The sequence below is a fragment of the Osmia lignaria genome, chromosome 11 (assembly GCF_051020975.1).
Source record: "Osmia lignaria lignaria isolate PbOS001 chromosome 11, iyOsmLign1, whole genome shotgun sequence".
Classification (NCBI taxonomy): Eukaryota; Metazoa; Arthropoda; class Insecta; order Hymenoptera; family Megachilidae; genus Osmia; species Osmia lignaria.
In genome coordinates, this window is record NC_135042.1 from 3,817,649 (window position 1) to 3,831,010 (window position 13,362).

A 13,362-nucleotide genomic window follows, 5' to 3' on the forward strand; every position below is an offset into this window, starting at 1 on the left:
TGAAGCAGAAATTTTTTAAACTTCTTATTTTGACGATACTAATATTAAAAGTAATTTAAAAAGCAAATAAATGTTGCAAATCGATGAATCGTGATTTGTTGTTCGCAACGCGTTCGAAAATGAATATATTCAATTTCTTAATGAATTATATTTTGTTCTGTAACAAGGAATCACCGTGTGATCATCTTATTTCTGAGAATCCTGAGACCTCAGGGTGCACTATTCAAATGCAATGCCACGAAAAGGTGACAACCTCGTTCTTTGTTGGTAATAAATTGTGGCAGGAAATTCTTGTTCTCTCGTGACTAGCAGAAGAGCACGCGGCATGGAACAAAGCGACACGTGAAGGTTTGAGGGGTGGTCGGTGAAAGGGCTGTTTTCATCGTTCGATATGAATCGCTTTGTGTGTAAATTCAGCAGAGTGACTGCAACCGTTTGACGATCGGTTGTGTGAATGTCGACACGTTCTTTGACGACATTCTCATGTCACTGAGCACTGTAGATGCTTTTCGAGAATTTCATTCACCAACGGTTTTTGATGTTCAATGACTTGTCTCGTCGAATTTATTCCCCTTTGTTAATACTTCATACTCACTTATTTTTGTTTTTGACCACAGTTTTCCACTGGATGACTGCAAATTCTCGATTAAGTGCATGCAGAAGTTTTAAATTGTTCTTTTTCTTTTCAACTAATAAATTTTCCCCTTTGCATTTTTGAGGGATTTTTGTCAGAATCGAAATATTGAAATTTATGCAGTTATGAATATTGATGTGCCTTTTATAGCTGAGATATAAGACTCTCACGCAGTCATAGGAAATTCAGGAAGCAATGATTTTCAATTATCAATTGCAAGTTCACACGGTCGTGAAGCGAATAGATTGGAGAATCGTTAGGCTTCAAATATTCAACATTTCAGTCCCTAAATTGGAATGGTCCTTCAAACCAGTTCGAAGCGTTACAACGTGCGAAATTCGTGGAAGGATCGTTGCTGATGGCAGCATCCTGTACAATGTATTTAACAAGCGTATGCTTCGATTGCTCTTCATATCGTTGACATCAATTTACCTGGACACGTCAAAGAGTAAACTAATATTTGATGACATTCCTCGTTGAATCAGTTCCTCTAAATTGAAAACGGTGTTATTACCATTGGCATTATGCAAGGATTTCATTCATTTTTAAGGTCATTTCCTTTATTAATATTTATTCAATTCATTATTTTTATTCTATTTCCTGGAGAATATATAAAAATTTGAAAATGATAAAATTAATATTTAATGATATTTCTAATTAGGTTTGAATAATTAATTTTCAAATACTATCTAATTAAAACAAAACTGTTTGAAAAAGTATTCCCAACAATCTGTACTTGAAATACACTTGCCACTGATCGTAATTACATTCGAACTTGCCAATAACTAATATGAATCCGTAATTAGAAACCTAATCATGCGGAACAAAGACAAATTCGATTGAACCGAAAGGCAAATCGTGTCCCACGCGAAATTTCGTCGTGTATTTGAACCTCCAGAGGTTTCCCAACGTTCCAGCTTCAGGTACACGGTTGTCCCAGGGGATATGTAATTTCACGCGTCCAATAGCCTGCATCTTCACGTCTATATCGCCGTTAAATCCGTCTGCAAAGGGCAGCCTGGAATGCCCCACAGCAACGAGATACTGTCATATCCGTGCCACCTCCTCCATCTCGACCTTTAACACTTGACACGTAAGAAACTATATAGAGTTGGACGATTTCTCTTGCTTCGGGTAACAATGTCAGATGTTAACTGACACGAAGCAGGAACCCTTTCAAGGTATGTGGACTGGACGAGGATCCCGCGCTTTGCCGGAAATACGTTTGGGAAATTAAGGAGCCAGGTTAATATTGTGTCCCTGGATCCTGCTCTCTGTAAGCGTCAGGCTTTTACACGTTTCATATCCCTCCTATCCACCTTTCTCTAGCTGTGCTTAATGAAGTATCGTGTTAAATTGTGTACCATCCATCATCATTCGTATATTTTATTATAGGAAGAGATTTAGAAAGAGATGATTAATTTTGATTCTATATATGTAGAGAAAAATTGACACCTTTTGTAGGCGAAGCAAAAATAATTATTATAAATTGGTGAAAAGGAAGAAATATCGAAGACAAGTTTGAACGCACACTTACGACAAATGGAATATTATGAGAGGTGCACTGCTAATTAATTAGAAACCATCCGAACGCTCGTGATGAATAGGTTGCGTAACGGGATCATTAAAGCCTCAGCAAATTCCGTGCAGAGTTGGTGCGGTGTGTAATTAGCTTGTCCGCGGATACGGTTCGTGGTAAATAATTTTCCAACGACGATTCGTTGATTACAGCTTGACACGTTCTGCGTGCTTCAACTTTAAAACGTTTCCGCGGGATTCGTGTTGCTCGCGAGGGCAAGCAATGTACATAATTTGCTAATCAAGCATATTAGTAAGTAAGTCTGGCTAACGAACGCTAGGCAGACAATTCGCACGTTAGCAGCCACAAATGAGCCAGGAAACTGTTTTTGCGAATATCACCGGCCCTCGTAAGCTTCCCGGCTCAGTTATAATCCGTGCTAATTTTCGGCATTGTACTCGCTTTAAGTCACGGGATCGGAAATGCTCCCTAAGCACGTGAACTCCGGTAATCTGTGTACAGTTGAACTTGGGAACACCTGTTCCATTTCACTGCCGCCACTAATTATTCAATTAGCCATTCCACGAGTATCGCGGGCATAGAATCGGATACACCTCCTATGTGTATCAATGCTGTTCAATTTAATCCATTCGAGTGGTACAATAGTTTGTAAACTATGGACTATGATTGAAAAACAATTTTTTCAATTCTTTTAAAGTACAGCAGATTCTTTCCAGTACGGAAAGTTATTAATTACTCTTCGTTTTTATTTCATATATAAATCACATCCCTTAAGCATTTCAAGATTTCCCTGCTCCCACGGAACAAGGTATCATCTCGGCTTTGATCTTTATCCGTGCAACCGGGTCTCCGTTATTTTGTCTGTTCAATGTATTCGCACAGTTTTCCGTTTGTTCAAAGAGTTTTACCGGTGCTCGGTATTTCACGATAAATTTTACATTCATCCTGGATCTACGCATTTACATTTCATATTTATATTCCTTTATCGTATTCGAAAATACAGGGAAAATATATGGGGATCATTTCGTGTGGCATTTAAAACGAACAAAACCTCCTTCCGTCGAAGTGTATAAATTTTCCATATGAATTTATGTGTCTCTTCCACTCTCTTTTTTATTGGAATTTGACGATCCAACGTGGATTGTAATCACGTTTTGTTCATTTATGCTTCACATTTTTATCTCTTTGTGCTATATTTTTACCATATTGTACTCTTGATAATTATTATTTTTCATATACAGTAGAGGAATAATATTTAGTAGTTGAATATATGATTATGGGTAATTGTAAAATGCAATAGTATATAAAGTATTTATGGCATTTGAAGAATACTATATTTTTTAAAATTTTATAATAATTTATTTTTAACATATTAAATATTTAATATATTCAAATGTATGTGTTATTCAAAGAGAAGGAGGCTTGTTTGAAAAGTTGCCTAGGAATTTTCGGAAATTAAGGTAGAACAATTAGGTGAGTAAAGCACTGTCAACCAGGTCCAGGCAAACATGTCTGTCCAAGGATCTGAGTTTGTGATGTTGCATGGCATTAAACTAACTTCTGATGTTCTGAGCCCTTTGTTCAGTCTCCTGCTCTTAACTGCATCTCAGAGTGTCGTGTTAGTTTCCGTCGAGTTTCTAAGGTATTGCTTACAAACAAACTTGCAGATTTTCCATCGATTATGCAGTTTAAGAGTAAACTGTTAATCCGGATGAGTCAGTAAAAATGATGAAATTTATTCTTACTTTTGAAAAGAGATACAAATTTAGCAATTTCAATAGGAAGATTTATGCATACGGATATTATCAAAGCGAGAAGTCAATTCAACGGGTAATAACGAATTTAATTTTAGCGAACTGTATTTGATTTAACGAGGATTTTGAGGCGTGGCAGGTTTCATTGGCATTCAACAGGTTTAATTATTTGTTTGCATTAGTTAGGTGAATGAGATAAATTGTCTGATGCGGATGAAACGAAACGAACATAAATTTATTTTTATTAGAAAATATCCGTATCAAATTTATTGATTAAATATTTCATATCTCGTTATTTTAACATCGTTTCATTTGCACATCTTCAAACATAGATATAATGCATTATACTTATCTGACATTTTTAGAAATATTTTTAAATCTACCCCCTTTGAAATATCTATTCATATACATGGCTTTTCTGAAAATTTGTATTCCCTTTCCTACATAGAATATCCGCGAAGACCACTCACGATGTTTCTGTGATTTATGTTCCAGCTGTGTGGGTGGTGACTTTGTAAAAGTGTTTCTACATTTGGAGACCACCGGTGTTTCCGAGTATACCCCTTGGTCCGGTGTGCTTTGCGGGGATCTGCGTGACATCCCGCAGGTTCTCTACAGTTCAAGATCTACGCTTATTTTGGAGTTCCACACACAGGGACCCCCGTCTAATGCGACCGGCTTTTTCGGGAATTTTCACTTCATCAACAGACGTGAGTAATTGATTTCATTGCATGATTCCTACGATCTTATTTCTGCCCAAAAAGGGCACTAGATTTTTTAAATTTTAATTTATTATTGATCGTTATTGAATAGATAATTATCTGTAGTTATAAAAAAAAAAACGAAAAATTCATTAGCCAAATGGCAACAAACATGAATAGCTAAATAGCAATCGGAAAATCTCGACAGAATTGAGAAGCTGGTTCACTCGACATAGCTTGTCGAGGAACTTCAGATTTCGTTCTACGAAACTCTTTCAAGTGGGTTCACCCTTTATCGCGGTCTAACTCGATCAGAAAATATTTCCAAAGTTACCCAGAAATGGTTGAAAATATTTTAGCTTGAAAAGGATGCTAATTAAAGGGTTGATGCAGTACCCAAACGACTCTGTGACGGTCGAGTTTGAAGGGGATTGATCGTGTGAATCGAGCGTCAGAATCGTGTTTTAGCAAACAACCTAATGATTGATGAACGTGTACTACGATTGGTGGTTGGCACGGTAGAGAAGAATGGCTCTTGAACTAAGGGATTGATTAATTCGTTGACAGTTGTTGTACAAAAGATGTCTTTTTGCGCGAACTGACGTCGGATTAAGTGGATACTTTTGTGTTGTGCTTGACAAGACCATGGTGTACTATTTGTTTTCTAGAGAAAGAAAATGTTGAGATAAATTATTGCTCTTTTCCCTGAGATTTTCTGTCTTTCAAACGCTACAATAAACATACAGTCGTATGCAAAAGTTTACGCTGCATAACATAGTCATTTTTATTAAAATAAATAATATCATTTTTATTTTTCACATTTTTGTTTGTAAATACATTTCTTTTAATAATAAATCATGTAGAATGATTGCAATCACATTGAACGTTTCACTCGTATCTATTTTTTCATTTTACGCTTCACTTTCAAATATGTTGATGTCCGCAAATATTTGCTAATTTGACGTGTATGAATGCGAAAAATACGAGAACAAATGTACACCGTGTGTAGCAGGATGATGAACGGCTTTTTGTTTTCCTCGGTTTTGTCTCTGGAGAAAAAAACTTTTATTTCCAGGGAAACTCAATATTAATAACAGCTCGTTTGTTCTCAACATTTTTGCTTTTGCTCTAAAAACCATCCTGATCTGAACAGGAGATAAAATATAATCTATACGGTCGGGAAATTATTTGATCCACTATTTTAATGATTTCGATCCTGGCACGTTTTATTTTGACGTTAATTGCCTTTCGAAGAATGACAGAATTAACTGATTAAAGCTGCTAGATGAAAAGGCTGTTAATTAAACAGAGTGTCGCGAAATTACGGCAAATTATACGTTTAAAGCCGTCTCGTTCTCGTCGTTTGTTTGAAAACGCATGAATGGACGCGTTCATTCGTAGTTGTTCTCTTTCAGGGATATTCTCCCATTTAATATGCTTTGACGACAATGTTCTATGGTTACAATATCAATGTATAACAATAGGTCAGAACGATCTATGTGACAATTGTTTGTTCTCTATTAGATTAGCAGCCAATTTCGTCAGCTGTGTATGAATAGTGTTTGCTTTAATTGAAAGTAGTTATTTACTGAATTTCAACCCGTTCACCCTCGAACGGTGGACCATGGAGAAAGCCCCGATTCGAATTCAATTTTCAAAGTTAATTCATTTTAATAGCCAAAATTGTGATGCATGCTAGATAATCCAAATAATCAAAAATATAAATTTTAGGATTTAAAAATTTATATTAACAAAAAATTCTGTAAAGTCTTTTTATATACGATTATTTCTCATACTGTCTGGATACAGTTGGTGTTTCTGGGTTGAACAAAACAGCCATCACGTTTCTTATTTACAGCAGCTAGTGGAGTCGTAAATTTCCGGAAATTTTGCTCGTAGATTTGCAAGTGACGGAAGAAGGGGGTTTAAACAGCAAATATTGTATAGGCTTGGTGAAACCGTGGTTCGTTAGTAAACGTTTCACGAATACGACTAGCTGACGCGCCCTTTAAACATGCTGGCCCGCGAATTTTTTATTTCGCTCACGTTGTATACCGGCTTACGTGTGTTACATATAACAGTGGCATAATTCTTCCTAGCTGGAGAAGACTTCCCTCTGCAATTTTGAAACATACAATTGCTTCTTTTTTATTTTCCACGCGCTTGCCACTGTGTTGCCTGTTTTTCGGCAGTGCCACGGGAAGAGACTTAGCCGTTGCGCATCTCAAAAACTGGTAAACTTTGTATAAGGATCTGCATATGCTACGTATGAACTAATCCTTGTGCACCGTTTATCATTTGTAGCAACGCGTTAAATATCTCGAAACATTTAATAAATATTAACATAAATTTTGGATATCTGATATCACTGGAAATAAATTATTTTCGAATAATTTGGAAAATTTGTATCAAATATAAAATCGTGTCAGAATTTTTATGTCTCATCGAATTCCCCGTTTGATATAGAAAACCCAATTCCATACATTTTAAAGAGAAGCAATCTACCTAACCACCCATTTCTTAGCACCCTCTATGTTTTCCTATGGTCCAAGTGACGGCCCCTTTCAACCCTCGATACACGGTCGACTCGAAGCAGATTTCGGCGTAAGGTTAATCCGAGGTGGTCGAAATCCGTCGAGAAGCCGGCCAACCATAATGGAAGCTGATAACCAAAGAGATTAGTTAGACAGAGATTAGACGACAGATAGCAAAATCGGTGTTCGGCAGCTGGCTTACCGTGAACCGTGTTATCGAAGCAGCCTAACATACGTTTGCCAGAAAGCAGACGGTTGATCCCTCGACCGGCCAGATCGATATTCAATTTTCATCGGTTCGATCGTAACCGCGACACCGTTTCGTTCCTTCGTTGATTACATCCATGCCGGGATGATATTTCATCGGTGTGATTCGCGATCGAATAAAGAGGCCGACAGAAGAAAAATGCAACGGTTCTCTGTGTTCTAATGCGTGCCAAGCGTCACGATTCCATTTCGTTCGATCCATCATCCGACGTCAACGTACCACCATCGCGACAAGAAGAAAAGAAAAAAAAAATACAAAACAAAAAAAACGGCGCGGTTGGTACGGTTGAAAAATCTACCACTTTTCCTTTTTTTTCCTACCGAGTGCTCGGTTTTCGTTTTCGCGTTTGATCCCCGCGGAGTCACTCGGTGTCTGAACTCAACTCGCTGGAAAATTTGCCGTAGATTATGCACGTCCATTAAACGGTAAACAGAGGGCCGACCATATGCCGGGACGAAGAGCTCGCTGATTAACCATGTATAATTAAAATGTAATTTCTCCCTCGTAAACGAGAGAGTTTTAATCAAACGGGGCTCGAACCGAAGAACTAACATTGAGGTACAGGAAGAGACGATCGTCGATAGGGGCTATCATCATTTTGGTCATTTTTTAATTTTAATTTCTAATTTGGTTGAAGTGTGAATATTTGAATACTTAACACCTTAAATGAAATACGAATTCTGAGACAGAGTTGAGCATTAATTTCTTCCTGTAATCAAAGTAACTTTGATTTCCGGAAAATTGCAATATATACATAAATAAACAACGTTACACAATATACGTGGAAATAGACGAGATGGAAGGTTACATCGACGCGAGCTAATTTATTTACCACGCTAGCAAGCTCACGGCCCCAATTTCCCCGAAATTCGGCAATTAACGGGAAAATTGCGATAGCGGTTCCTTGGTGGTAGTCCAAGATGAAAATATCGCTCGCAGCATCCTTAAACGAGGATCCTTATTATTTCTCGATAATTTCATTGTGGAACATGGCCACATAAATCTCATCGGAAAAATTAATAAAATAATAGAATAGGTAATAAAAATGACAAAACTGAATTTTTTGCAATCTTCAGCTGATAATTTTAGAATTTTTAGGGTTTCTAATAAAATATTCTTTATTGCTTCTTAATAAATAATTAAACACTCCTGTTTTGAAAACAGCTTATAGTTACTGCATTCCATAAACTGGCTCGTAAAGTTATCGTTCGACGAACAATAACGTGCATGGGAAAATGGTATTTCGTCGAACAACATGGAGGGTAAGTTTTGACGAAGAGACTCCGGGTCGTTGAAACTCTTCGATGATCACGCTTTAACGAGTCGTAAAACACTCTAACCGTCGTAAATTTTCGCTTCGAATGGTCACGGTCTGTCGTACGGAAGTCAGCGAGTTACGATTAAAATTCTAACGAGAAGGCCCTTGCTAGCCAGCTTATCGCCTATTGATAAAACGAGCCACGTTACGATGCTCAAGATAAAGAGGAAATATGGTACAAGTACGGAAAGTCCCGGGGCTGTTTGCACCGGTATTGATTAAAGTGGGGTAATTCAGACTAGCGGACTATTTTCAACTTTCTCTACTGCCGGCACCGTACTAATTACTCGACGAGCGTCCGAGCTATCGGTGGAGATTCGATTTCCCTCCGTTATCAGGATCCATTCGAAGTCTTTCGGCAATTTGGAGCCACTTGATAAATAGACGCATCGTATAACGGCGCTGTTATGGAAGCTATTGTTAACTTTAAAAAGACTAAAGCAATGGTTTTCGAAAAAGTCAGAAACCATGAGCTCTTAAACAAATAAAAACAATGCTAAGCTATTACATTGTACGTACAGGAACACCAATTACAGAAGAAACGAACAGAGTCTACTATTACACATTCTTTTCTACGGGAACACAAGATAATGTTTCATTAAAATTTCTTCCTCTTTGAATTAACAAAATTGCACGTGAAACGATTCACAGTGGAAGGTAGAGAATATTTCTTTCCACACAGGCTGGAATTATTTTCCCACAAACTCGAGTGAAATACACGAAAACAAAGCGCACACATTCATTACGAATTTTAATTATCGTTAGAAGCAAGATTCGTTTCTGGTAACTCTTTCTTCTAATATACTTCTCCTTTGTACAATTATCTTTAAAATTTCTTCGAATTGTTTATAAAACAAAAAAGCGTCCAGATACGAAAACTGGTCGCCGTTTTGTGCAATCTTTTCCGTTTACGTATTCCGCGATCCCTGGGAGACATCCGATACAGGGAAGTACTTAAACTGGGAAAGTTTTTCACGAGTTAAGGTGAATCTTCTTTCCTCGAAGTACCGAGTGACTGAACGAAACTTTACCTCGACACGTCCGTCTGCTTCACGGCCTCGTAAACAACTTGCCCAGTCGTTAGGAGTTTCCCTCGCGAATATCCCCGGCGACGTGGAAAGTTAATGAAACTTAAAGGAAATTTCTAGCCGGCCATCGTTGCATGGAAACGCACCGCGACGTTTCTAAATACCGTTAATTCAACAGTTAATTTGTTTTTTAAGGGACAACCAGGACAACTCGTTGCGACTGCAACTGACGTTTGTCCGACCGGCTTTTAAATCCTTGGAACGTTTTGTTCCTGGCAGATATTCTTTCTGCGCTCTCGTGTCGCGTCGTCGGCTTAAATATATCGCCGGCTCGTTGGCTGACTTCGCCGTTGCTCTTTAGACGGTGGCGAATCGAATAGACTGTTAAGTGAAACGTACCGGAAATGTTTCTTGCCAGACCGTTTCAATTGCGTTGATAAAAAAGCGGCCACCCTTTTCGTTCTAACAAAGAGAAGGCTTTAATTATTTAAAATCGACGCTAATAAAAAATGTACACTTTCTTCTTTTTCTTCTTCTTTCGAATTCGAAGTAAAATTTGATCTCGTATCCTGCAAAATTTTTATTCCCCAAACATTAAACTGGCATCTCGCTGGTAAAAGCTTCCATTGTTCTATACGTACATAGAGAATGGGATGCAGGATCTATGCACGAGCTAATAAGGGTAGTTTCTATGCGTGGCCGACGTTTCAATCCAGTCGAGCTACTTATCAAGATCCCGAAAGAATCGCGGGTAGAAAGTTTGCTCGTTTAAATCGGCCGTTAACCGTAATGAGATTACTGGCTTTAGGTATCAAAAAGTCTCTTTTTCGATGGTAAAGCCAACGATGATACCGGGTCGGATCTTTGGTTACTTCGGGATTAATTGAGCGACCAGTTAGTTAGCCGGAGTTAAATGGAACTCGGTGAAACGTCGTTCGTCGTTCGCGTAAACTTCGAACAAATCTCTTTCCGACGACGTTACCCCGATTCTTTTGAAGGTATCTTCTAAGGGACAAAAGTAATGGCCCGTGAAACCGTCTCGAATCTAGTGTCTTGTTCGTGACAGTGCAGTTATGAGATTGCGGTTGCGTAAAATGAAGTTGCGAGACGGTTCGAATCACGACAGGAAACGCTAGACAACCTCGGTTTTGCTGAAGGTATAATATTAAAGGGAAGGAGAATACGTGACTGGTTTCTTCTATTGTGTTGCTGTTTCCTCTCGCAATTGTACCACTTTGCTGCTGGTAAACAGTACGATCTTTTCGTAACTAGTTATCCCGGCTCTGGGTACAAGTTGAAAGTCGCAGAAACGAAGAAAGTTTCCTCTTTCAGAATTATCCCTGGATAATTTTGTTTACCCTTGGATTGCAAATTGCTGGTATACACGAGTTAATAATTTTGTAGGGTTAAGTTTAATTAAGAGGGATGTGAGTTGAGTATTTAGTTTGGTTATATCATTATTTCCTGAATATTCAATATATGTATTTCATTTTTTAATCGCCTGGAATACGAGAATTAAAATACTTTCGCGAGCAACTGTAGCTGTAATTGAATTGAAACGATAATTGAAAAACCCACGTGTTGATTATTCGTGAGCCAACCGATACGTTCATACTACATCCCCATTTTTGTCCCAGATATGATCTCATATCATAATCAGATTTTAATCAAGCTTGGCCCACGCGTCTGGAACGTTATAGAGTAGATGATAAAAGTTCATTAGTTAACGATCACGGCAATCAAGCGTGTAAACAGCTGTACAATGGTTTTCGTGATGGTCTGTTATTTCACGTAATTTTAAAATCAAATTGAACAGCTTCGATCCTTAATTAAAACGCTGTAATTTGTGGATCGCGTTGATCAGATGAACACGTAACAACATTTGGAGACAATTAGCTTAATTTGTGCGGAAACTGGTAAATTGTTAATAAATTTGAAGCTTTATCGGTTGATCAATTTAGGAAATTCGATGTCGTCCTGATCAAAAAGAATAAACAATGATGTTTGTTTGTTAAATATAAAGAGCTTTTGGAATGAGCAAATAATTCAAATGGTATTAAATCATTTTGTAATATGCCAAATTTGAAGAGGGGTTTTCATCCCTTAGAAATGAATTTCGACAAGTAACAGAAATTAGATTATTGAAATAAGGAGGTCAGAAGAAGAATCAAGGAGATATAATTCATTCTTTTGATCGATTGAGTGACCCCAGAAATTCTTGTCTAAGAGGATATAAGATGTGTCCACAGAAGGGATGACAGGAGAATAAACGGTAAAATCCAAGAACTGCTGAATCCAATGTCCATAAATCTTGGTGTGGCCGTGAATTCTGATGATTGAAATATTGCTTGCTAGAGAAAGTGTCCGGATTTGTCACGACACACGCGAGGAAGTGAATTTTCCTTGGAGATATTTGAGAAATATTACGTCCAAAGGGAGAACGTGGTCAGTGTGCAGTTATGACAAATTTTGTAGAAATACGAGTCGAAAAGTGTACCTACTTGAAATTTTAGATTATGTAAGTAAAAAATAAATGTTGAGTAACTGTTGAAATAAATACAGTAAAATAGAGGATTAAATAGAGAAATAGGTGTATTAGACATTTGAGAAATCTAACAAGAATAAACTGGACCACGTCGAGTAGAACATATTTCGAAGACTCAGCCATACGTCCTTTTCGCTGAAAATGGCTTTCGTAATGGGATTAACGTACGAAAAGAAAAGGAACGGGAAGAAGAAGATTAAGCTACGAGATTAACCCATAAGAACATAAGTAATGTGAAAAGATTTTCTGCGGTTTTTCGAGGAAGCAAGAGCAGCACATATAAATCCTCCTGCTTTCGTTTGTATTTACCCACCTGTCTTCGAGATTTCAACCGAGATACTCTTTATTTGCAGTGATAATTTATGCATAATATGTTACAATTTAAACTATTCATCTTTATTAACTAAATGAATTTCCATAGTAAATTTCCTATAACATTTGATGAATTTGATAGATTATAAATTCCATGTATAAAACATTAAATTCTCTTCGCTTCAAAGCCGAAGGGGAACGTTTACATCTTTTTCGAAGCTTCCGTCGAAGCAATAAAATCATCTCATAATTGAAAACAATGCATGCAACAGCATACTTGCACCCTTTAAAAATTGCTAATAAAAAGAGAAATCAATTTCCTTTCTCTTTTTATATTCTGCACATTATACGAGTTCAAACGAGCGTAATTATAAATTGAAACCTTTTTGTTTTAGCTGATTAAAAATTTCAAGAATTTAACAAAAATTAAAACATTTTATTATTTCACTGTTTGGCCCATAATGGATTAAAAATCCTTGGCTCCATTAATAAGGGGAGCAGAGAAAATCATCCTGTTCATTTAATCGCCTTTTCAAATCTCGACCGGTTCAGTTTGTAATCGTTATCAGCCGCTCGGTTGCGCACAATTATCCTCCGAAACGTACGTACTTATGCACACATGTTTATAGAGGGTTCCTTGGAACACACACGCAGTAGGTGGCCACACAGATGGTGTGTGGCACGAGTAGCAGCCTGCTGGCGCAAAGTGACTACGTGTCCCGCGTACA

General features: G+C 37.5%; 1 protein-coding gene across 2 annotated transcripts in view; it reads left to right on the forward strand.

Moving 5' to 3' along the window:
• Nucleotides 1-13,362, forward strand: part of Sol1 — a 362,434-nt gene that overhangs the window by 141,594 nt on the left and 207,478 nt on the right. For both annotated transcript variants that reach the window (XM_076691075.1, XM_076691076.1), the window contains one exon: nt 4,424-4,638. In XM_076691075.1, the coding sequence (XP_076547190.1) occupies nt 4,424-4,638 (215 nt within the window). The remainder of the gene's footprint in view (nt 1-4,423; nt 4,639-13,362) is intronic.